The sequence below is a fragment of the Mytilus trossulus genome, chromosome 10 (genome assembly GCF_036588685.1).
Source record: "Mytilus trossulus isolate FHL-02 chromosome 10, PNRI_Mtr1.1.1.hap1, whole genome shotgun sequence".
Lineage (NCBI taxonomy): Eukaryota > Metazoa > Mollusca > Bivalvia > Mytilida > Mytilidae > Mytilus > Mytilus trossulus.
Genome location: NC_086382.1, coordinates 22,127,493 through 22,153,550, shown reverse-complemented (window position 1 = coordinate 22,153,550; position 26,058 = coordinate 22,127,493). Strand labels below are relative to the sequence as shown.

At 30.0% G+C, this 26,058-nt stretch overlaps 2 protein-coding genes across 2 annotated transcripts in view; one reads left to right on the top strand and one right to left on the bottom strand.

Moving 5' to 3' along the window:
- The window catches only part of LOC134686080 (uncharacterized), a 379,196-nt gene that overhangs the window by 99,188 nt on the left and 253,950 nt on the right, over positions 1-26,058 (top strand). The window lies entirely within an intron of this gene.
- LOC134687057 (zinc finger protein 862-like) lies at positions 235-4,851 on the bottom strand. Its single transcript, XM_063547018.1, has 7 exons — positions 4,005-4,851; positions 3,036-3,583; positions 2,660-2,821; positions 2,219-2,413; positions 1,559-1,990; positions 1,164-1,316; positions 235-846 (listed from the first exon to the last, which is right to left on the bottom strand). Exons 1-7 carry the CDS (start codon positions 4,216-4,218, stop codon positions 460-462), a joined length of 2,091 nt encoding a protein of 696 aa, XP_063403088.1. The 5' UTR covers positions 4,219-4,851; the 3' UTR covers positions 235-459.

Sequence of the window (26,058 nt, the reverse complement as noted above, 5' to 3'; positions counted from 1 at the left end):
AAGCGCGTGATTTTCGACAATTCTCAGTAAACTTTGTCGCGGCGCGGAATTTGTTTGTAATTGATATGTTGTGTTTTTTTTATCATGCTATTGATGTTTTCTCTTGTTTTCTCTTGTAATGATCTTCTCATGGCAGTTACCCCTTTGTTTGTCAATGTTGTTGTTTTGATATAGATGAAGAGTCTTTTTTTTTTTATCTCTGTTGTAAAATTCTTATTATAATCAAACACAAAATACAAAAATAAATTTTATTCATTGTCATGATTAAACTGTAGCATACATCACATAACAAAACATAATATTTAAACAATAACAAAGATCATTCAATAATTTAAAGCATAAACTCAAACAGTTACTATTTTGTTCTTTACTTAAGCACTAAATTAAACACATTGATAAAATAAATTAGCTGAACTAAATGTCTATATATATCTATAAAAGTCATTAAAGCACACAAAGTTAGTCAGTAGTTAGCTTTCTTTTTCTGATCTGACCAAAAGCAGAAACACATGATGCAAAGTTAAAGTCACTTGATGATGGGCCTTCAATAGAGATGCACATTAGCTGGTTCAGTACTCTTTGGCTGAGGCGGTTTCTGAGAACAGACTTAATCCTAGCCATGGTGGAGAAGGACCTCTCACAATCAGCAGTTGATACTGGCAAGACTAGAGCAATCATGCAGTACTTGGCAAGAGCAGGATACAGGTCACCCATCTGTATTACTTTAAGCATGGCATCTCTCAGTGAATGGTCTTTCATGTTGACTGCAATAAGTTGTCTAAGAGAGTGGAACTCTGTCTTTACCTTCTCAAAGGACCCAACTGAAGTGAAGTGATCTGACAGGGTCTAAAATTATAAAATAAAAATAATTATATTAAACAGTCTAACAATTAATAACAACTCAGAATTGGCAGTATCTTCTTGACTTGAACTATTGTGGATAAGTTTCTCATTGTCAATCATACCACATCTCCTTATTTTTGTACCGACTCAAATTCAAAACCAGCAGTGAAACAAGAAATATATACCAACATCAATGTAATGTTTTTCTTTTTATTTATTTCCTCAAGTAACACTAACAGTTATTTTTTTCTGTGTATTAGTTCTTAAAAATGAAGTATTTTAATTTCAAAGGATACTGATTATTGAGTAACATTATTTACCTTCAGCTTTTGATGTTGGAGCCACTCATGGAGTGAGGGGTCTTCTTTATCAATAAGTTCTGGATCAAACACTGACAAGGCATCAAGAATGTTGGTGTCTGGAAACCTCTGGTGAAGATTCTCAACGACGTTGTTGATGTACTGGTGGTAAATCTGGAATAGAAATTTCAAATTAAAAATATGACAAAATTTGTTACAAACAAGTCAAACTGTACATATCATTTGGTTGAAAGTTGTCTCATTGTTAATCATATCACATCTCCTATCTTTTTTGGTTTATCTGATGAGTGACTATTATTTCACTTCAAAAACATGCTGAATTGGTTTATGAAACAATGTGCAATATATACTTTGGTGTAGTACTAATGATTTATTTAGAATTTTAAAATATTTACCCTTTCTTTGAATGATGTGATGTCAGTCTCTGACCCTTTTACACCGTACTCTTCAAGTTGCTCGAATCTGGTTGGTAGGTTGGTCATGTTGTCAGCAGGGTATTCAAGTAGACGTAGGAGTGTCATCTGTGTTGAGGAAACCAAGGGATCCACTAAGGTGAAGTCAACTGATGTCTTCTGGAAGAGCTTGGATAATCTGTTTAGATGAGGTAGAACATCACTAAGCATGGCAAGGGTACAAACAAAGGAAGGACTCTTAACGAAAGTAGCTAGACCTGCTGCAGTGGCGTCATGACGTTCTGATGCTTCACGCTCAAGGCTGGCTATGAGCGATGGTAGGCACTGGCTAACAGCACGGACTGCAGTTTCATGTGACAACCAGTGAGTATCACCGACCTCTTTCAGTTTGATGGCAGGGTCACCAAGAATGTGCTGCAAAAAAGAAATATATATAAGATTTCAAATTTCAAATAAAGTCAATATACACATACAAAATATAATTTTAGTATTTTATAATTATGATTGTTTTCTCATTGGCAATTACATCACATTTTCTTATATCTGATATTTTCATTAAGTAAAACAGATTAATGCCTGAAAATAAACATAATTTCAAGAATCATGTTGACAAATTGGTTAAATTACTAATTATTAATATACCTCTAACTGCTTTAAACTACTCATTCGTACTGCTGAGTTTTGGTAGTAGTAGAAAAGCTGTTTCAGTATAGACTTGAATTTCTGGAGATAGGGTATGTTGTTTGAAGCTTGAGCTGCTGCCAAGGCTAACCTGTGTGCAATGCAGTGTATGTTGATCAGTTCACTATTTAGGTCTGCTTTCAACTGTGTAGCAACCTGAAAAAGTCATAATATATTAACAAATGCAATATATAATATATAAATAAAATAGAAGTAATAATAACATTAACCAATTTTCCTGCACAACAGCATAAAATCTTTTTATTTTATTTTTTCATTTAATTTTAAGTTGTATCATTGGCATTCATACCACATCTTATGAATTTTTTTTACTACTATAGCTTAATCTAGTCATTGGCAATCATACCACATTCTTATAAATACAAATTCAATAAATCTTACCCCTGTCTTCTTGCCAACCATTACTGCAGCACCATCTGAACCCAGACCAATAAACGAGTGTGCAGGTAACTGGTTTTCTGTCATGAACTGCTTGAGTGCTGCGACTAAGGTGTCTGCTTTACCATCTGGAACGTCGATGAGTGTCAGAAATGATGTCTTCAACTGTGAAAAAAAGAAAATAATATAATGTGGGAGTCATTATTTGTTTTTAAAAATATCAACAATAATATAAAATAATCAATTTACATTGTCTTTTTGGGGCTTATTATAGCTGACTATGCGGTATGGTTGGTCTTTTGTGGATAGTTGTCTCATTGGCAATCATACCACATCTTCTTTTTTATATGTACAGTTTGTAAAAAAAGGGAAATATTACCTCTAAGTCCTGGTTGAAGTATCGGGCCATAACTGTCAACTGTTTTAGCACGGACACATCTGTTGTCTCGTCAACTAGTAATGAGTAGTAGGTGCTCTGCTGAATGGCGTCTATAACGGGTGTAGAAATCTGTAGACTAAGGCTGTGTAACATCTCCTGCATAATATGCTGGCTGGTGTAGTTGACACTTTCACCTTTCTGCAGTAAGTTGAGATAGTCACATCCAAGGTTCTTGGCTAAGTCTAGAAGTGAAGCGAAATGAGTTGTGTGTGGAATCTCTTCTTTGGCTAACCAGTACATGATCTTGAAGGCACCAATCAGGGCTGTCTTTTCTAAGGAGGTGTGATGTTCTACAGCTGACTGAATACTCTGGCCTTTGCCTGCAAGAATGGAGTTGGCCTCAAGGTCGGTAGCTTCTATGTGCATGTTTGTCTTGGCATGTCGTAGTAAGCTATCTCTAACTAAGTAGGTACACGGAACAGACACCCATACGCCAGACCCATTCTTTGACTTCATGTTGAACTTTGTGCAGAAACTGCAAAGCATACCTATAACATAAGAAAAATGATTAAGTTCATTAAACCTAAATATATAAACATTTATTTCATAACAGTTTACTATGATATCTTTTCAATATTCACAAGTAAAATTATTAATATCAAGGCACAATACAAATTTCTGATTTTTTTTTATTTATTTCTGTAGAATTCTTGTCAAAATATAATAAATTTTATAGAAAAGAAAAAAGAACATTTACTTAATTTTAACATAAACAAAATAGATTTAAAATTTAAGAATCAATCCCACAATTGCATTATCTTAGATACTAGTATAAACAGCTACTAGTATACATTTAAAAATTTTAACCCATGGTATTCAAATATTTTTAACTTTATTATGCAAAACATTTACTTATTTTCTTTTGACCAAATTTCAAAATCAACTTAAAATCACATGAAATTTATTTACCTTTCTCATTATCTGTGAATAAAACCCAAGGAAAAGTCTTTTTCCATGATGGGTCTACACCAGACTGTCTGTGTGAGGATTTCTTTGCACTAACTGGTGATGTTGCAGAACATATAGGACCAACAATCAAGTCATTATCGGCTTCTGTGTTGGGTTTTGTAACCCACTGTAGCAGTGTACTGTTCACCTTACGACGTTTAACAGGAGTTGACATTTTTTAGCATAATGATTCCCCATTTTTCTGATTAACGTTTTATAATATTCGTATGGTTTCACCCAAGCTCGACATCGAGAAAGTGAATTTCTCAAGTCTAGTATCAGCTTGGGGTTTGTTTTTCTAATCATATCCTCTTAATTGTTTTCAAAGGGCAAGATTCATTACTGTAGAATTGCTGATTAAACAGTTATTAGTTCGATTGGGTGATAATTAATACTTCAAAGACTTGCTCATTGAAGCCAATTTGATCGTTGTTAAAATCAGTATTTGTTCAAAGTTCGTTAAACAAGTTTGTGAATGTCGTTGGGAAATGCGGTAAATTTGTTTCATCTCATTTCATTCATATATGCCTCTATATATTCATTAAATTGAAAAAATAGATGTCAATGTTGAAATCTTTGTTTATTTTGATCTTTGAATGACGCCATTTTGTAAAATTTATTAGACTGGTCCCGCGGAGTTACTTTAATACAACGGAAATAATTTTTTCAAAAATCGTAAACCAGTCAATCACGTGATCCGAAGAGATAAATAAGCGGGAAATTTGAAAAAATACGAAAAAAAATATAGCGACGCGGACGAACGGGATAGCGACGCGGTCAGTGCAATAGGACAGCGGGAAATTGAGATAGCGCTGAAAATCACGGTGCTAAAACGGCCTGGGGAGAACACTGCATCAATTTCAAAAGCCAAAATATATTCCCCATTTTGAAGCTGATACTAATTTATTATTTCCTTTTGTTACAGATACCCAAATATGTTCCACTCCAACGAGGGATTTCATGGCGAAAAACTACCGGGAAGAGTCGCATGTTAGTATTTGCTAATTACAATTGTACTTGAAACTATGTTAATATAAGGGAGACAATAAAAATAGGTTTTACTGTAACAATAGCTTAGAATTGTAGGACAAATTTGGTCTTAAATCAATTTCTTTAATTCAAATTTAGACTCAAATGAGGCATATTTTAATTAGAATTCACAGTTATTGTAAATCAAATGTCGCTGATTTAAGATTTGATTCAAAACACATCACATCAATTTCAAAAGCCAAAATATATTCCCCATTTTGAAGCTGATACTAATTTATTATTTCCTTTTGTTACAGATACCCAAATATGTTCCACTCCAACGAGGGATTTCATGGTGAAAAACTACCGGGAAGAGTCGCATGTTAGTATTTGCTAATTACAATTGTACTTGAAACTATGTTAATATAAGGGAGACAATAAAAATAGGTTTTACTGTAACAATAGCTTAGAATTGTAGGACAAATTTGGTCTTAAATCAATTTCTTTAATTCAAATTTAGACTCAAATGAGGCATATTTTAATTAGAATTCACAGTTATTGTAAATCAAATGTCGCTGATTTAAGATTTGATTCAAAACACGTCACATCAATTTCAAAAGCCAAAATATATTCCCCATTTTGAAGCTGATACTAATTTATTATTTCCTTTTGTTACAGATACCCAAATATGTTCCACTCCAACGAGGGATTTCATGGTGAAAAACTACCGGGAAGAGTCGCATGTTAGTATTTGCTAATTACAATTGTACTTGAAACTATGTTAATATAAGGGAGACAATAAAAATATGTTTTACTGTTACAATAGCTTAGAATTGTATGATAAATTTGGTCTTAAATCAATTTCTTTTATTCAAATTTAGACTCGAATGAGGCATATTTTAATTAGAATTCACAGTAATTGTAAATCAAATGTCACTGATTTAAGATTTGATTCAAAACACATCACATCAATTTCAAAAGCCAAAATATATTCCCCATTTTGAAGCTGATACTAATTTATTATTTCCTTTTGTTGCAGATACCCAAATATGTTCCACTCCAACGAGGGATTTCATGGTGAAAAACTACCGGGAAGAGTCGCATGTTAGTATTTGCTAATTACAATTGTACTTGAAACTATGTTAATATAAGGGAGACAATAAAAATAGGTTTTACTGTAACAATAGCTTAGAATTGTAGGACAAATTTGGTCTTAAATCAATTTCTTTAATTCAAATTTAGACTCAAATGAGGCATATTTTAATTAGAATTCACAGTTATTGTAAATCAAATGTCGCTGATTTAAGATTTGATTCAAAACACGTCACATCAATTTCAAAAGCCAAAATATATTCCCCATTTTGAAGCTGATACTAATTTATTATTTCCTTTTGTTACAGATACCCAAATATGTTCCACTCCAACGAGGGATTTCATGGTGAAAAACTACCGGGAAGAGTCGCATGTTAGTATTTGCTAATTACAATTGTACTTGAAACTATGTTAATATAAGGGAGACAATAAAAATATGTTTTACTGTTACAATAGCTTAGAATTGTATGATAAATTTGGTCTTAAATCAATTTCTTTTATTCAAATTTAGACTCGAATGAGGCATATTTTAATTAGAATTCACAGTAATTGTAAATCAAATGTCACTGATTTAAGATTTGATTCAAAACACATCACATCAATTTCAAAAGCCAAAATATATTCCCCATTTTGAAGCTGATACTAATTTATTATTTCCTTTTGTTACAGATACCCAAATATGTTCCACTCCAACGAGGGATTTCATGGTGAAAAACTACCGGGGAGAGTCGCATGTTAGTATTTGCTAATTACAATTGTACTTGAAACTATGTTAATATAAGGGAGACAATAAAAATATGTTTTACTGTAACAATAGCTTAAGAATTGTATGACAAATTTGGTCTTAAATCAATTTCTTTTATTCAAATTTAGACTCGAATGAGGCATATTTTAATTAGAATTCACAGTTATTGTAAATCAAATGTCGCTGATTTAAGATTTGATTCAAAACACGTCACATCAATTTCAAAAGCCAAAATATATTCCCCATTTTGAAGCTGATACTAATTTATTATTTCCTTTTGTTACAGATACCCAAATATGTTCCACTCCAACGAGGGATTTCATGGTGAAAAACTACCGGGAAGAGTCGCATGTTAGTATTTGCTAATTACAATTGTACTTGAAACTATGTTAATATAAGGGAGACAATAAAAATATGTTTTACTGTAACAATAGCTTAGAATTGTATGACAAATTTGGTCTTAAATCAATTTCTTTTATTCAAATTTAGACTCGAATGAGGCATATTTTAATTAGAATTCACAGTTATTGTAAATCAAATGTCGCTGATTTAAGATTTGATTCAAAACACGTCACATCAATTTCAAAAGCCAAAATATATTCCCCATTTTGAAGCTGATACTAATTTATTATTTCCTTTTGTTACAGATACCCAAATATGTTCCACTCCAACGAGGGATTTCATGGTGAAAAACTACCGGGAAGAGTCGCATGTTAGTATTTGCTAATTACAATTGTACTTGAAACTATGTTAATATAAGGGAGACAATAAAAATATGTTTTACTGTAACAATAGCTTAGAATTGTATGACAAATTTGGTCTTAAATCAATTTCTTTTATTCAAATTTAGACTCGAATGAGGCATATTTTAATTAGAATTCACAGTAATTGTAAATCAAATGTCGCTGATTTAAGATTTGATTCAAAACACATCACATCAATTTCAAAAGCCAAAATATATTCCCCATTTTGAAGCTGATACTAATTTATTATTTCCTTTTGTTACAGATACCCAAATATGTTACACTCCAACGAGGGATTTCATGGTGAAAAACTACCGGGAAGAGTCGCATGTTAGTATTTGCTAATTACAATTGTACTTGAAACTATGTTAATATAAGGGAGACAATAAAAATATGTTTTACTGTAACAATAGCTTAGAATTGTATGACAAATTTGGTCTTAAATCAATTTCTTTTATTCAAATTTAGACTCGAATGAGGCATATTTTAATTAGAATTCAGTTATTGTAAATCAAATGTCGCTGATTTAAGATTTGATTCAAAACACGTCACATCAATTTCAAAAGCCAAAATATATTCCCCATTTTGAAGCTGATACTAATTTATTATTTCCTTTCGTTACAGATACCCAAATATGTTCCACTCCAACGAGGGATTTCATGGTGAAAAACTACCGGGAAGAGTCGCATGTTAGTATTTGCTAATTACAATTGTACTTGAAACTATGTTAATATAAGGGAGACAATAAAAATATGTTTTACTGTAACAATAGTTAGAATTGTATGATAAATTTGGTCTTAAATCAATTTCTTTTATTCAAATTTAGACTCGAATGAGGCATATTTTAATTAGAAAACACAGTAATTGTAAATCAAATGTCGCTGATTTAAAATTTGATTCAAAACACATCACATCAATTTCAAAAGCCAAAATATATTCCCCATTTTGAAGCTGATACTAATTTATTATTTCCTTTTGTTACAGATACCCAAATATGTTCCACTCCAACGAGGGATTTCATGGTGAAAAACTACCGGGAAGAGTCGCATGTTAGTATTTGCTAATTACAATTGTACTTGAAACTATGTTAATATAAGGGAGACAATAAAAATATGTTTTACTGTAACAATAGCTTAGAATTGTATGACAAATTTGGTCTTAAATCAATTTCTTTTATTCAAATTTAAGACTCGAATGAGGCATATTTTAATTAGAATTCACAGTAATTGTAAATCAAATGTCGCTGATTTAAAATTTGATTCAAAACACATCACATCAATTTCAAAAGCCAAAATATATTCCCCATTTTGAAGCTGATACTAATTTATTATTTCCTTTTGTTACAGATACCCAAATATGTTCCACTCCAACGAGGGATTTCATGGTGAAAAACTACCGGGAAGAGTCGCATGTTAGTATTTGCTAATTACAATTGTACTTGAAACTATGTTAATATAAGGGAGACAATAAAAATATGTTTTACTGTAACAATAGCTTGGAATTGTATGACAAATTTGGTCTTAAATCAATTTCTTTTATTCAAATTTAGACTCGAATGAGGCATATTTTAATTAGAATTCACAGTAATTGTAAATCAAATGTCGCTGATTTAAAATTTGATTCAAAACACATCACATCAATTTCAAAAGCCAAAATATATTCCCCATTTTGAAGCTGATACTAATTTATTATTTCCTTTTGTTACAGATACCCAAATATGTTCCACTCCAACGAGGGATTTCATGGTGAAAAACTACCGGGAAGAGTCGCATGTTAGTATTTGCTAATTACAATTGTACTTGAAACTATGTTAATATAAGGGAGACAATAAAAATATGTTTTACTGTAACAATAGCTTAGAATTGTATGATAAATTTGGTCTTAAATCAATTTCTTTTATTCAAATTTAGACTCGAATGAGGCATATTTTAATTAGAATTCACAGTAATTGTAAATCAAATGTCACTGATTTAAGATTTGATTCAAAACACATCACATCAATTTCAAAAGCCAAAATATATTCCCCATTTTGAAGCTGATACTAATTTATTATTTCCTTTTGTTACAGATACCCAAATATGTTCCACTCCAACGAGGGATTTCATGGTGAAAAACTACCGGGAAGAGTCGCATGTTAGTATTTGCTAATTACAATTGTACTTGAAACTAAGTTAATATAAGGGAGACAATAAAAATATGTTTTACTGTAACAATAGCTTTAGAATTGTATGACAAATTTGGTCTTAAATCAATTTCTTTTATTCAAATTTAGACTCGAATGAGGCATATTTTAATTAGAATTCACAGTAAGTATAAATCAAATGTCGCTGATTTAAAATTTGATTCAAAACACATCACATCAATTTCAAAAGCCAAAATATATTCCCCATTTTGAAGCTGATACTAATTTATTATTTCCTTTTGTTACAGATACCCAAATATGTTCCACTCCAACGAGGGATTTCATGGTGAAAAACTACCGGGAAGAGTCGCATGTTAGTATTTGCTAATTACAATTGTACTTGAAACTATGTTAATATAAGGGAGACAATAAAAATATGTTTTACTGTAACAATAGCTTAGAATTGAAGGACAAATTTGGTCTTAAATCAATTTCTTTAATTCAAATTTAGACTCGAATGAGGCATATTTTAATTAGAATTCACAGTTATTGTAAATCAAATGTCGCTGATTTAAGATTTGATTCAAAACACGTCACATCAATTTCAAAAGCCAAAATATATTCCCCATTTTGAAGCTGATACTAATTTATTATTTCCTTTTGTTACAGATACCCAAATATGTTCCACTCCAACGAGGGATTTCATGGTGAAAAACTACCGGGAAGAGTCGCATGTTAGTATTTGCTAATTACAATTGTACTTGAAACTATGTTAATATAAGGGAGACAATAAAAATATGTTTTACTGTAACAATAGCTTAGAATTGTATGATAAATTTGGTCTTAAATCAATTTCTTTTATTCAAATTTAGACTCGAATGAGGCATATTTTAATTAGAATTCACAGTAATTGTAAATCAAATGTCACTGATTTAAGATTTGATTCAAAACACATCACATCAATTTCAAAAGCCAAAATATATTCCCCATTTTGAAGCTGATACTAATTTATTATTTCCTTTTGTTACAGATACCCAAATATGTTCCACTCCAACGAGGGATTTCATGGTGAAAAACTACCGGGAAGAGTCGCATGTTAGTATTTGCTAATTACAATTGTACTTGAAACTATGTTAATATAAGGGAGACAATAAAAATATGTTTTACTGTAACAATAGCTTTAGAATTGTATGACAAATTTGGTCTTAAATCAATTTCTTTTATTCAAATTTAGACTCGAATGAGGCATAAGTTAATTAGAATTCACAGTAAGTATAAATCAAATGTCGCTGATTTAAAATTTGATTCAAAACACATCACATCAATTTCAAAAGCCAAAATATATTCCCCATTTTGAAGCTGATACTAATTTATTATTTCCTTTTGTTACAGATACCCAAATATGTTCCACTCCAACGAGGGATTTCATGGTGAAAAACTACCGGGAAGAGTCGCATGTTAGTATTTGCTAATTACAATTGTAATTGAAACTATGTTAATATAAGGGAGACAATAAAAATATGTTTTACTGTAACAATAGCATAGAATTGTATGATAAATTTGGTCTTAAATCAATTTCTTTTATTCAAATTTAGACTCGAATGAGGCATATTTTAATTAGAATTCACAGTAATTGTAAATCAAATGTCACTGATTTAAGATTTGATTCAAAACACATCACATCAATTTCAAAAGCCAAAATATATTCCCCATTTTGAAGCTGATACTAATTTATTATTTCCTTTTGTTACAGATACCCAAATATGTTCCACTCCAACGAGGGATTTCATGGTGAAAAACTACCGGGAAGAGTCGCATGTTAGTATTTGCTAATTACAATTGTACTTGAAACTATGTTAATATAAGGGAGACAATAAAAATATGTTTTACTGTAACAATAGCTTAGAATTGTAGGACAAATTTGGTCTTAAATCAATTTCTTTAATTCAAATTTAGACTCGAATGAGGCATATTTTAATTAGAATTCACAGTAATTGTAAATCAAATGTCACTGATTTAAGATTTGATTCAAAACACATCACATCAATTTCAAAAGCCAAAATATATTCCCCATTTTGAAGCTGATACTAATTTATTATTTCCTTTTGTTACAGATACCCAAATATGTTCCACTCCAACGAGGGATTTCATGGTGAAAAACTACCGGGAAGAGTCGCATGTTAGTATTTGCTAATTACAATTGTACTTGAAACTATGTTAATATAAGGGAGACAATAAAAATATGTTTTACTGTAACAATAGCTTTAGAATTGTATGACAAATTTGGTCTTAAATCAATTTCTTTTATTCAAATTTAGACTCGAATGAGGCATATTTTAATTAGAATTCACAGTAAGTATAAATCAAATGTCGCTGATTTAAAATTTGATTCAAAACACATCACATCAATTTCAAAAGCCAAAATATATTCCCCATTTTGAAGCTGATACTAATTTATTATTTCCTTTTGTTACAGATACCCAAATATGTTCCACTCCAACGAGGGATTTCATGGTGAAAAACTACCGGGAAGAGTCGCATGTTAGTATTTGCTAATTACAATTGTACTTGAAACTATGTTAATATAAGGGAGACAATAAAAATAGGTTTTACTGTAACAATAGCTTAGAATTGTAGGACAAATTTGGTCTTAAATCAATTTCTTTAATTCAAATTTAGACTCAAATGAGGCATATTTTAATTAGAATTCACAGTTATTGTAAATCAAATGTCGCTGATTTAAGATTTGATTCAAAACACGTCACATCAATTTCAAAAGCCAAAATATATTCCCCATTTTGAAGCTGATACTAATTTATTATTTCCTTTTGTTACAGATACCCAAATATGTTCCACTCCAACGAGGGATTTCATGGTGAAAAACTACCGGGAAGAGTCGCATGTTAGTATTTGCTAATTACAATTGTACTTGAAACTATGTTAATATAAGGGAGACAATAAAAATATGTTTTACTGTTACAATAGCTTAGAATTGTATGATAAATTTGGTCTTAAATCAATTTCTTTTATTCAAATTTAGACTCGAATGAGGCATATTTTAATTAGAATTCACAGTAATTGTAAATCAAATGTCACTGATTTAAGATTTGATTCAAAACACATCACATCAATTTCAAAAGCCAAAATATATTCCCCATTTTGAAGCTGATACTAATTTATTATTTCCTTTTGTTACAGATACCCAAATATGTTCCACTCCAACGAGGGATTTCATGGTGAAAAACTACCGGGAAGAGTCGCATGTTAGTATTTGCTAATTACAATTGTACTTGAAACTAAGTTAATATAAGGGAGACAATAAAAATATGTTTTACTGTAACAATAGCTTTAGAATTGTATGACAAATTTGGTCTTAAATCAATTTCTTTTATTCAAATTTAGACTCGAATGAGGCATATTTTAATTAGAATTCACAGTAAGTATAAATCAAATGTCGCTGATTTAAAATTTGATTCAAAACACATCACATCAATTTCAAAAGCCAAAATATATTCCCCATTTTGAAGCTGATACTAATTTATTATTTCCTTTTGTTACAGATACCCAAATATGTTCCACTCCAACGAGGGATTTCATGGTGAAAAACTACCGGGAAGAGTCGCATGTTAGTATTTGCTAATTACAATTGTACTTGAAACTATGTTAATATAAGGGAGACAATAAAAATAGGTTTTACTGTAACAATAGCTTAGAATTGAAGGACAAATTTGGTCTTAAATCAATTTCTTTAATTCAAATTTAGACTCGAATGAGGCATATTTTAATTAGAATTCACAGTTATTGTAAATCAAATGTCGCTGATTTAAGATTTGATTCAAAACACGTCACATCAATTTCAAAAGCCAAAATATATTCCCCATTTTGAAGCTGATACTAATTTATTATTTCCTTTTGTTACAGATACCCAAATATGTTCCACTCCAACGAGGGATTTCATGGTGAAAAACTACCGGGAAGAGTCGCATGTTAGTATTTGCTAATTACAATTGTACTTGAAACTATGTTAATATAAGGGAGACAATAAAAATATGTTTTACTGTAACAATAGCTTAGAATTGTATGATAAATTTGGTCTTAAATCAATTTCTTTTATTCAAATTTAGACTCGAATGAGGCATATTTTAATTAGAATTCACAGTAATTGTAAATCAAATGTCACTGATTTAAGATTTGATTCAAAACACATCACATCAATTTCAAAAGCCAAAATATATTCCCCATTTTGAAGCTGATACTAATTTATTATTTCCTTTTGTTACAGATACCCAAATATGTTCCACTCCAACGAGGGATTTCATGGTGAAAAACTACCGGGAAGAGTCGCATGTTAGTATTTGCTAATTACAATTGTACTTGAAACTATGTTAATATAAGGGAGACAATAAAAATATGTTTTACTGTAACAATAGCTTTAGAATTGTATGACAAATTTGGTCTTAAATCAATTTCTTTTATTCAAATTTAGACTCGAATGAGGCATAAGTTAATTAGAATTCACAGTAAGTATAAATCAAATGTCGCTGATTTAAAATTTGATTCAAAACACATCACATCAATTTCAAAAGCCAAAATATATTCCCCATTTTGAAGCTGATACTAATTTATTATTTCCTTTTGTTACAGATACCCAAATATGTTCCACTCCAACGAGGGATTTCATGGTGAAAAACTACCGGGAAGAGTCGCATGTTAGTATTTGCTAATTACAATTGTAATTGAAACTATGTTAATATAAGGGAGACAATAAAAATATGTTTTACTGTAACAATAGCATAGAATTGTATGATAAATTTGGTCTTAAATCAATTTCTTTTATTCAAATTTAGACTCGAATGAGGCATATTTTAATTAGAATTCACAGTAATTGTAAATCAAATGTCACTGATTTAAGATTTGATTCAAAACACATCACATCAATTTCAAAAGCCAAAATATATTCCCCATTTTGAAGCTGATACTAATTTATTATTTCCTTTTGTTACAGATACCCAAATATGTTCCACTCCAACGAGGGATTTCATGGTGAAAAACTACCGGGAAGAGTCGCATGTTAGTATTTGCTAATTACAATTGTACTTGAAACTATGTTAATATAAGGGAGACAATAAAAATATGTTTTACTGTAACAATAGCTTAGAATTGTAGGACAAATTTGGTCTTAAATCAATTTCTTTAATTCAAATTTAGACTCGAATGAGGCATATTTTAATTAGAATTCACAGTAATTGTAAATCAAATGTCACTGATTTAAGATTTGATTCAAAACACATCACATCAATTTCAAAAGCCAAAATATATTCCCCATTTTGAAGCTGATACTAATTTATTATTTCCTTTTGTTACAGATACCCAAATATGTTCCACTCCAACGAGGGATTTCATGGTGAAAAACTACCGGGAAGAGTCGCATGTTAGTATTTGCTAATTACAATTGTACTTGAAACTATGTTAATATAAGGGAGACAATAAAAATATGTTTTACTGTAACAATAGCTTTAGAATTGTATGACAAATTTGGTCTTAAATCAATTTCTTTTATTCAAATTTAGACTCGAATGAGGCATATTTTAATTAGAATTCACAGTAAGTATAAATCAAATGTCGCTGATTTAAAATTTGATTCAAAACACATCACATCAATTTCAAAAGCCAAAATATATTCCCCATTTTGAAGCTGATACTAATTTATTATTTCCTTTTGTTACAGATACCCAAATATGTTCCACTCCAACGAGGGATTTCATGGTGAAAAACTACCGGGAAGAGTCGCATGTTAGTATTTGCTAATTACAATTGTACTTGAAACTATGTTAATATAAGGGAGACAATAAAAATAGGTTTTACTGTAACAATAGCTTAGAATTGTAGGACAAATTTGGTCTTAAATCAATTTCTTTAATTCAAATTTAGACTCAAATGAGGCATATTTTAATTAGAATTCACAGTTATTGTAAATCAAATGTCGCTGATTTAAGATTTGATTCAAAACACGTCACATCAATTTCAAAAGCCAAAATATATTCCCCATTTTGAAGCTGATACTAATTTATTATTTCCTTTTGTTACAGATACCCAAATATGTTCCACTCCAACGAGGGATTTCATGGTGAAAAACTACCGGGAAGAGTCGCATGTTAGTATTTGCTAATTACAATTGTACTTGAAACTATGTTAATATAAGGGAGACAATAAAAATATGTTTTACTGTTACAATAGCTTAGAATTGTATGATAAATTTGGTCTTAAATCAATTTCTTTTATTCAAATTTAGACTCGAATGAGGCATATTTTAATTAGAATTCACAGTAATTGTAAATCAAATGTCACTGATTTAAGATTTGATTCAAAACACATCACATCAATTTCAAAAGCCAAAATATATTCCCCATTTTGAAGCTGATACTAATTTATTATTTCCTTTTGTTACAGATACCCAAATATGTTCCACTCCAACGAGGGATTTCATGGTGAAAAACTACCGGGAAGAGTCGCATGTTAGTATTTGCTAATTACAATTGTACTTGAAACTATGTTAATATAAGGGAGACAATAAAAATAGGTTTTACTGTAACAATAGCTTAGAATTGTAGGACAAATTTGGTCTTAAATCAATTTCTTTAATTCAAATTTAGACTCAAATGAGGCATATTTTAATTAGAATTCACAGTTATTGTAAATCAAATGTCGCTGATTTAAGATTTGATTCAAAACACGTCACATCAATTTCAAAAGCCAAAATATATTCCCCATTTTGAAGCTGATACTAATTTATTATTTCCTTTTGTTACAGATACCCAAATATGTTCCACTCCAACGAGGGATTTCATGGTGAAAAACTACCGGGAAGAGTCGCATGTTAGTATTTGCTAATTACAATTGTACTTGAAACTATGTTAATATAAGGGAGACAATAAAAATATGTTTTACTGTAACAATAGCTTAGAATTGTATGATAAATTTGGTCTTAAATCAATTTCTTTTATTCAAATTTAGACTCGAATGAGGCATATTTTAATTAGAATTCACAGTAATTGTAAATCAAATGTCACTGATTTAAGATTTGATTCAAAACACATCACATCAATTTCAAAAGCCAAAATATATTCCCCATTTTGAAGCTGATACTAATTTATTATTTCCTTTTGTTACAGATACCCAAATATGTTCCACTCCAACGAGGGATTTCATGGTGAAAAACTACCGGGAAGAGTCGCATGTTAGTATTTGCTAATTACAATTGTACTTGAAACTATGTTAATATAAGGGAGACAATAAAAATATGTTTTACTGTAACAATAGCTTTAGAATTGTATGACAAATTTGGTCTTAAATCAATTTCTTTTATTCAAATTTAGACTCGAATGAGGCATAAGTTAATTAGAATTCACAGTAAGTATAAATCAAATGTCGCTGATTTAAAATTTGATTCAAAACACATCACATCAATTTCAAAAGCCAAAATATATTCCCCATTTTGAAGCTGATACTAATTTATTATTTCCTTTTGTTACAGATACCCAAATATGTTCCACTCCAACGAGGGATTTCATGGTGAAAAACTACCGGGAAGAGTCGCATGTTAGTATTTGCTAATTACAATTGTAATTGAAACTATGTTAATATAAGGGAGACAATAAAAATATGTTTTACTGTAACAATAGCATAGAATTGTATGATAAATTTGGTCTTAAATCAATTTCTTTTATTCAAATTTAGACTCGAATGAGGCATATTTTAATTAGAATTCACAGTAATTGTAAATCAAATGTCACTGATTTAAGATTTGATTCAAAACACATCACATCAATTTCAAAAGCCAAAATATATTCCCCATTTTGAAGCTGATACTAATTTATTATTTCCTTTTGTTACAGATACCCAAATATGTTCCACTCCAACGAGGGATTTCATGGTGAAAAACTACCGGGAAGAGTCGCATGTTAGTATTTGCTAATTACAATTGTACTTGAAACTATGTTAATATAAGGGAGACAATAAAAATATGTTTTACTGTAACAATAGCTTAGAATTGTAGGACAAATTTGGTCTTAAATCAATTTCTTTAATTCAAATTTAGACTCGAATGAGGCATATTTTAATTAGAATTCACAGTAATTGTAAATCAAATGTCACTGATTTAAGATTTGATTCAAAACACATCACATCAATTTCAAAAGCCAAAATATATTCCCCATTTTGAAGCTGATACTAATTTATTATTTCCTTTTGTTACAGATACCCAAATATGTTCCACTCCAACGAGGGATTTCATGGTGAAAAACTACCGGGAAGAGTCGCATGTTAGTATTTGCTAATTACAATTGTACTTGAAACTATGTTAATATAAGGGAGACAATAAAAATATGTTTTACTGTAACAATAGCTTTAGAATTGTATGACAAATTTGGTCTTAAATCAATTTCTTTTATTCAAATTTAGACTCGAATGAGGCATATTTTAATTAGAATTCACAGTAAGTATAAATCAAATGTCGCTGATTTAAAATTTGATTCAAAACACATCACATCAATTTCAAAAGCCAAAATATATTCCCCATTTTGAAGCTGATACTAATTTATTATTTCCTTTTGTTACAGATACCCAAATATGTTCCACTCCAACGAGGGATTTCATGGTGAAAAACTACCGGGAAGAGTCGCATGTTAGTATTTGCTAATTACAATTGTACTTGAAACTATGTTAATATAAGGGAGACAATAAAAATAGGTTTTACTGTAACAATAGCTTAGAATTGTAGGACAAATTTGGTCTTAAATCAATTTCTTTAATTCAAATTTAGACTCAAATGAGGCATATTTTAATTAGAATTCACAGTTATTGTAAATCAAATGTCGCTGATTTAAGATTTGATTCAAAACACGTCACATCAATTTCAAAAGCCAAAATATATTCCCCATTTTGAAGCTGATACTAATTTATTATTTCCTTTTGTTACAGATACCCAAATATGTTCCACTCCAACGAGGGATTTCATGGTGAAAAACTACCGGGAAGAGTCGCATGTTAGTATTTGCTAATTACAATTGTACTTGAAACTATGTTAATATAAGGGAGACAATAAAAATATGTTTTACTGTTACAATAGCTTAGAATTGTATGATAAATTTGGTCTTAAATCAATTTCTTTTATTCAAATTTAGACTCGAATGAGGCATATTTTAATTAGAATTCACAGTAATTGTAAATCAAATGTCACTGATTTAAGATTTGATTCAAAACACATCACATCAATTTCAAAAGCCAAAATATATTCCCCATTTTGAAGCTGATACTAATTTATTATTTCCTTTTGTTACAGATACCCAAATATGTTCCACTCCAACGAGGGATTTCATGGTGAAAAACTACCGGGAAGAGTCGCATGTTAGTATTTGCTAATTACAATTGTACTTGAAACTATGTTAATATAAGGGAGACAATAAAAATAGGTTTTACTGTAACAATAGCTTAGAATTGTAGGACAAATTTGGTCTTAAATCAATTTCTTTAATTCAAATTTAGACTCAAATGAGGCATATTTTAATTAGAATTCACAGTTATTGTAAATCAAATGTCGCTGATTTAAGATTTGATTCAAAACACGTCACATCAATTTCAAAAGCCAAAATATATTCCCCATTTTGAAGCTGATACTAATTTATTATTTCCTTTTGTTACAGATACCCAAATATGTTCCACTCCAACGAGGGATTTCATGGTGAAAAACTACCGGGAAGAGTCGCATGTTAGTATTTGCTAATTACAATTGTACTTGAAACTATGTTAATATAAGGGAGACAATAAAAATATGTTTTACTGTTACAATAGCTTAGAATTGTATGATAAATTTGGTCTTAAATCAATTTCTTTTATTCAAATTTAGACTCGAATGAGGCATATTTTAATTAGAATTCACAGTAATTGTAAATCAAATGTCACTGATTTAAGATTTGATTCAAAACACATCACATCAATTTCAAAAGCCAAAATATATTCCCCATTTTGAAGCTGATACTAATTTATTATTTCCTTTTGTTACAGATACCCAAATATGTTCCACTCCAACGAGGGATTTCATGGTGAAAAACTACCGGGAAGAGTCGCATGTTAGTATTTGCTAATTACAATTGTACTTGAAACTATGTTAATATAAGGGAGACAATAAAAATATGTTTTACTGTAACAATAGCTTAAGAATTGTATGACAAATTTGGTCTTAAATCAATTTCTTTTATTCAAATTTAGACTCGAATGAGGCATATTTTAATTAGAATTCACAGTTATTGTAAATCAAATGTCGCTGATTTAAGATTTGATTCAAAACACGTCACATCAATTTCAAAAGCCAAAATATATTCCCCATTTTGAAGCTGATACTAATTTATTATTTCCTTTTGTTACAGATACCCAAATATGTTCCACTCCAACGAGGGATTTCATGGTGAAAAACTACCGGGAAGAGTCGCATGTTAGTATTTGCTAATTACAATTGTACTTGAAACTATGTTAATATAAGGGAGACAATAAAAATATGTTTTACTGTAACAATAGCTTAAGAATTGTATGACAAATTTGGTCTTAAATCAATTTCTTTTATTCAAATTTAGACTCGAATGAGGCATATTTTAATTAGAATTCACAGTTATTGTAAATCAAATGTCGCTGATTTAAGATTTGATTCAAAACACGTCACATCAATTTCAAAAGCCAAAATATATTCCCCATTTTGAAGCTGATACTAATTTATTATTTCCTTTTGTTACAGATACCCAAATATGTTCCACTCCAACGAGGGATTTCATGGTGAAAAACTACCGGGAAGAGTCGCATGTTAGTATTTGCTAATTACAATTGTACTTGAAACTATGTTAATATAAGGGAGACAATAAAAATAGGTTTTACTGTAACAATAGCTTAGAATTGTATGACAAATTTGGTCTTAAATCAATTTCTTTTATTCAAATTTAGACTCGAATGAGGCATATTTTAATTAGAATTCACAGTAAGTATAAATCAAATGTCGCTGATTTAAAATTTGATTCAAAACACATCACATCAATTTCAAAAGCCAAAATATATTCCCCATTTTGAAGCTGATACTAATTTATTATTTCCTTTTGTTACAGATACCCAAATATGTTCCACTCCAACGAGGGATTTCATGGTGAAAAACTACCGGGAAGAGTCGCATGTTAGTATTTGCTAATTACAATTGTACTTGAAACTATGTTAATATAAGGGAGACAATAAAAATAGGTTTTACTGTAACAATAGCTTAGAATTGTAGGACAAATTTGGTCTTAAATCAATTTCTTTAATTCAAATTTAGACTCAAATGAGGCATATTTTAATTAGAATTCACAGTTATTGTAAATCAAATGTCGCTGATTTAAGATTTGATTCAAAACACGTCACATCAATTTCAAAAGCCAAAATATATTCCCTATTTTGAAGCTGATACTAATTTATTATTTCCTTTTGTTACAGATACCCAAATATGTTCCACTCCAACGAGGGATTTCATGGTGAAAAACTACCGGGAAGAGTCGCATGTTAGTATTTGCTAATTACAATTGTACTTGAAACTAAGTTAATATAAGGGAGACAATAAAAATATGTTTTACTGTAACAATAGCTTTAGAATTGTATGACAAATTTGGTCTTAAATCAATTTCTTTTATTCAAATTTAGACTCGAATGAGGCATATTTTAATTAGAATTCACAGTAAGTATAAATCAAATGTCGCTGATTTAAAATTTGATTCAAAACACATCACATCAATTTCAAAAGCCAAAATATATTCCCCATTTTGAAGCTGATACTAATTTATTATTTCCTTTTGTTACAGATACCCAAATATGTTCCACTCCAACGAGGGATTTCATGGTGAAAAACTACCGGGAAGAGTCGCATGTTAGTATTTGCTAATTACAATTGTACTTGAAACTATGTTAATATAAGGGAGACAATAAAAATAGGTTTTACTGTAACAATAGCTTAGAATTGAAGGACAAATTTGGTCTTAAATCAATTTCTTTAATTCAAATTTAGACTCGAATGAGGCATATTTTAATTAGAATTCACAGTTATTGTAAATCAAATGTCGCTGATTTAAGATTTGATTCAAAACACGTCACATCAATTTCAAAAGCCAAAATATATTCCCCATTTTGAAGCTGATACTAATTTATTATTTCCTTTTGTTACAGATACCCAAATATGTTCCACTCCAACGAGGGATTTCATGGTGAAAAACTACCGGGAAGAGTCGCATGTTAGTATTTGCTAATTACAATTGTACTTGAAACTATGTTAATATAAGGGAGACAATAAAAATATGTTTTACTGTAACAATAGCTTAGAATTGTATGATAAATTTGGTCTTAAATCAATTTCTTTTATTCAAATTTAGACTCGAATGAGGCATATTTTAATTAGAATTCACAGTAATTGTAAATCAAATGTCACTGATTTAAGATTTGATTCAAAACACATCACATCAATTTCAAAAGCCAAAATATATTCCCCATTTTGAAGCTGATACTAATTTATTATTTCCTTTTGTTACAGATACCCAAATATGTTCCACTCCAACGAGGGATTTCATGGTGAAAAACTACCGGGAAGAGTCGCATGTTAGTATTTGCTAATTACAATTGTACTTGAAACTATGTTAATATAAGGGAGACAATAAAAATATGTTTTACTGTAACAATAGCTTTAGAATTGTATGACAAATTTGGTCTTAAATCAATTTCTTTTATTCAAATTTAGACTCGAATGAGGCATAAGTTAATTAGAATTCACAGTAAGTATAAATCAAATGTCGCTGATTTAAAATTTGATTCAAAACACATCACATCAATTTCAAAAGCCAAAATATATTCCCCATTTTGAAGCTGATACTAATTTATTATTTCCTTTTGTTACAGATACCCAAATATGTTCCACTCCAACGAGGGATTTCATGGTGAAAAACTACCGGGAAGAGTCGCATGTTAGTATTTGCTAATTACAATTGTAATTGAAACTATGTTAATATAAGGGAGACAATAAAAATATGTTTTACTGTAACAATAGCATAGAATTGTATGATAAATTTGGTCTTAAATCAATTTCTTTTATTCAAATTTAGACTCGAATGAGGCATATTTTAATTAGAATTCACAGTAATTGTAAATCAAATGTCACTGATTTAAGATTTGATTCAAAACACATCACATCAATTTCAAAAGCCAAAATATATTCCCCATTTTGAAGCTGATACTAATTTATTATTTCCTTTTGTTACAGATACCCAAATATGTTCCACTCCAACGAGGGATTTCATGGTGAAAAACTACCGGGAAGAGTCGCATGTTAGTATTTGCTAATTACAATTGTACTTGAAACTATGTTAATATAAGGGAGACAATAAAAATATGTTTTACTGTAACAATAGCTTAGAATTGTAGGACAAATTTGGTCTTAAATCAATTTCTTTAATTCAAATTTAGACTCGAATGAGGCATATTTTAATTAGAATTCACAGTAATTGTAAATCAAATGTCACTGATTTAAGATTTGATTCAAAACACATCACATCAATTTCAAAAGCCAAAATATATTCCCCATTTTGAAGCTGATACTAATTTATTATTTCCTTTTGTTACAGATACCCAAATATGTTCCACTCCAACGAGGGATTTCATGGTGAAAAACTACCGGGAAGAGTCGCATGTTAGTATTTGCTAATTACAATTGTACTTGAAACTATGTTAATATAAGGGAGACAATAAAAATATGTTTTACTGTAACAATAGCTTTAGAATTGTATGACAAATTTGGTCTTAAATCAATTTCTTTTATTCAAATTTAGACTCGAATGAGGCATATTTTAATTAGAATTCACAGTAAGTATAAATCAAATGTCGCTGATTTAAAATTTGATTCAAAACACATCACATCAATTTCAAAAGCCAAAATATATTCCCCATTTTGAAGCTGATACTAATTTATTATTTCCTTTTGTTACAGATACCCAAATATGTTCCACTCCAACGAGGGATTTCATGGTGAAAAACTACCGGGAAGAGTCGCATGTTAGTATTTGCTAATTACAATTGTACTTGAAACTATGTTAATATAAGGGAGACAATAAAAATAGGTTTTACTGTAACAATAGCTTAGAATTGTAGGACAAATTTGGTCTTAAATCAATTTCTTTAATTCAAATTTAGACTCAAATGAGGCATATTTTAATTAGAATTCACAGTTATTGTAAATCAAATGTCGCTGATTTAAGATTTGATTCAAAACACGTCACATCAATTTCAAAAGCCAAAATATATTCCCCATTTTGAAGCTGATACTAATTTATTATTTCCTTTTGTTACAGATACCCAAATATGTTCCACTCCAACGAGGGATTTCATGGTGAAAAACTACCGGGAAGAGTCGCATGTTAGTATTTGCTAATTACAATTGTACTTGAAACTATGTTAATATAAGGGAGACAATAAAAATATGTTTTACTGTTACAATAGCTTAGAATTGTATGATAAATTTGGTCTTAAATCAATTTCTTTTATTCAAATTTAGACTCGAATGAGGCATATTTTAATTAGAATTCACAGTAATTGTAAATCAAATGTCACTGATTTAAGATTTGATTCAAAACACATCACATCAATTTCAAAAGCCAAAATATATTCCCCATTTTGAAGCTGATACTAATTTATTATTTCCTTTTGTTACAGATACCCAAATATGTTCCACTCCAACGAGGGATTTCATGGTGAAAAACTACCGGGAAGAGTCGCATGTTAGTATTTGCTAATTACAATTGTACTTGAAACTATGTTAATATAAGGGAGACAATAAAAATAGGTTTTACTGTAACAATAGCTTAGAATTGTAGGACAAATTTGGTCTTAAATCAATTTCTTTAATTCAAATTTAGACTCAAATGAGGCATATTTTAATTAGAATTCACAGTTATTGTAAATCAAATGTCGCTGATTTAAGATTTGATTCAAAACACGTCACATCAATTTCAAAAGCCAAAATATATTCCCCATTTTGAAGCTGATACTAATTTATTATTTCCTTTTGTTACAGATACCCAAATATGTTCCACTCCAACGAGGGATTTCATGGTGAAAAACTACCGGGAAGAGTCGCATGTTAGTATTTGCTAATTACAATTGTACTTGAAACTATGTTAATATAAGGGAGACAATAAAAATATGTTTTACTGTTACAATAGCTTAGAATTGTATGATAAATTTGGTCTTAAATCAATTTCTTTTATTCAAATTTAGACTCGAATGAGGCATATTTTAATTAGAATTCACAGTAATTGTAAATCAAATGTCACTGATTTAAGATTTGATTCAAAACACATCACATCAATTTCAAAAGCCAAAATATATTCCCCATTTTGAAGCTGATACTAATTTATTATTTCCTTTTGTTACAGATACCCAAATATGTTCCACTCCAACGAGGGATTTCATGGTGAAAAACTACCGGGAAGAGTCGCATGTTAGTATTTGCTAATTACAATTGTACTTGAAACTATGTTAATATAAGGGAGACAATAAAAATATGTTTTACTGTAACAATAGCTTAAGAATTGTATGACAAATTTGGTCTTAAATCAATTTCTTTTATTCAAATTTAGACTCGAATGAGGCATATTTTAATTAGAATTCACAGTTATTGTAAATCAAATGTCGCTGATTTAAGATTTGATTCAAAACACGTCACATCAATTTCAAAAGCCAAAATATATTCCCCATTTTGAAGCTGATACTAATTTATTATTTCCTTTTGTTACAGATACCCAAATATGTTCCACTCCAACGAGGGATTTCATGGTGAAAAACTACCGGGAAGAGTCGCATGTTAGTATTTGCTAATTACAATTGTACTTGAAACTATGTTAATATAAGGGAGACAATAAAAATATGTTTTACTGTAACAATAGCTTAAGAATTGTATGACAAATTTGGTCTTAAATCAATTTCTTTTATTCAAATTTAGACTCGAATGAGGCATATTTTAATTAGAATTCACAGTTATTGTAAATCAAATGTCGCTGATTTAAGATTTGATTCAAAACACGTCACATCAATTTCAAAAGCCAAAATATATTCCCCATTTTGAAGCTGATACTAATTTATTATTTCCTTTTGTTACAGATACCCAAATATGTTCCACTCCAACGAGGGATTTCATGGTGAAAAACTACCGGGAAGAGTCGCATGTTAGTATTTGCTAATTACAATTGTACTTGAAACTATGTTAATATAAGGGAGACAATAAAAATAGGTTTTACT

Excerpts from the sequence above, each read along its gene's own strand:
- LOC134687057 (XM_063547018.1), bottom strand. The coding sequence starts at position 4,218 with ATGTCAACTCCTGTTAAACGTCGTAAGGTGAACAGTACACTGCTACAG. Across the intron at positions 2,414-2,659 it reads TGGTTGGCAAGAAGACAGGG|GTTGCTACACAGTTGAAAGC; the intron begins GTAAGATTTATT and ends TGACTTTTTCAG. Across the intron at positions 1,991-2,218 it reads GTAGTTTAAAGCAGTTAGAG|CACATTCTTGGTGACCCTGC; the intron begins GTATATTAATAA and ends TCTTTTTTGCAG.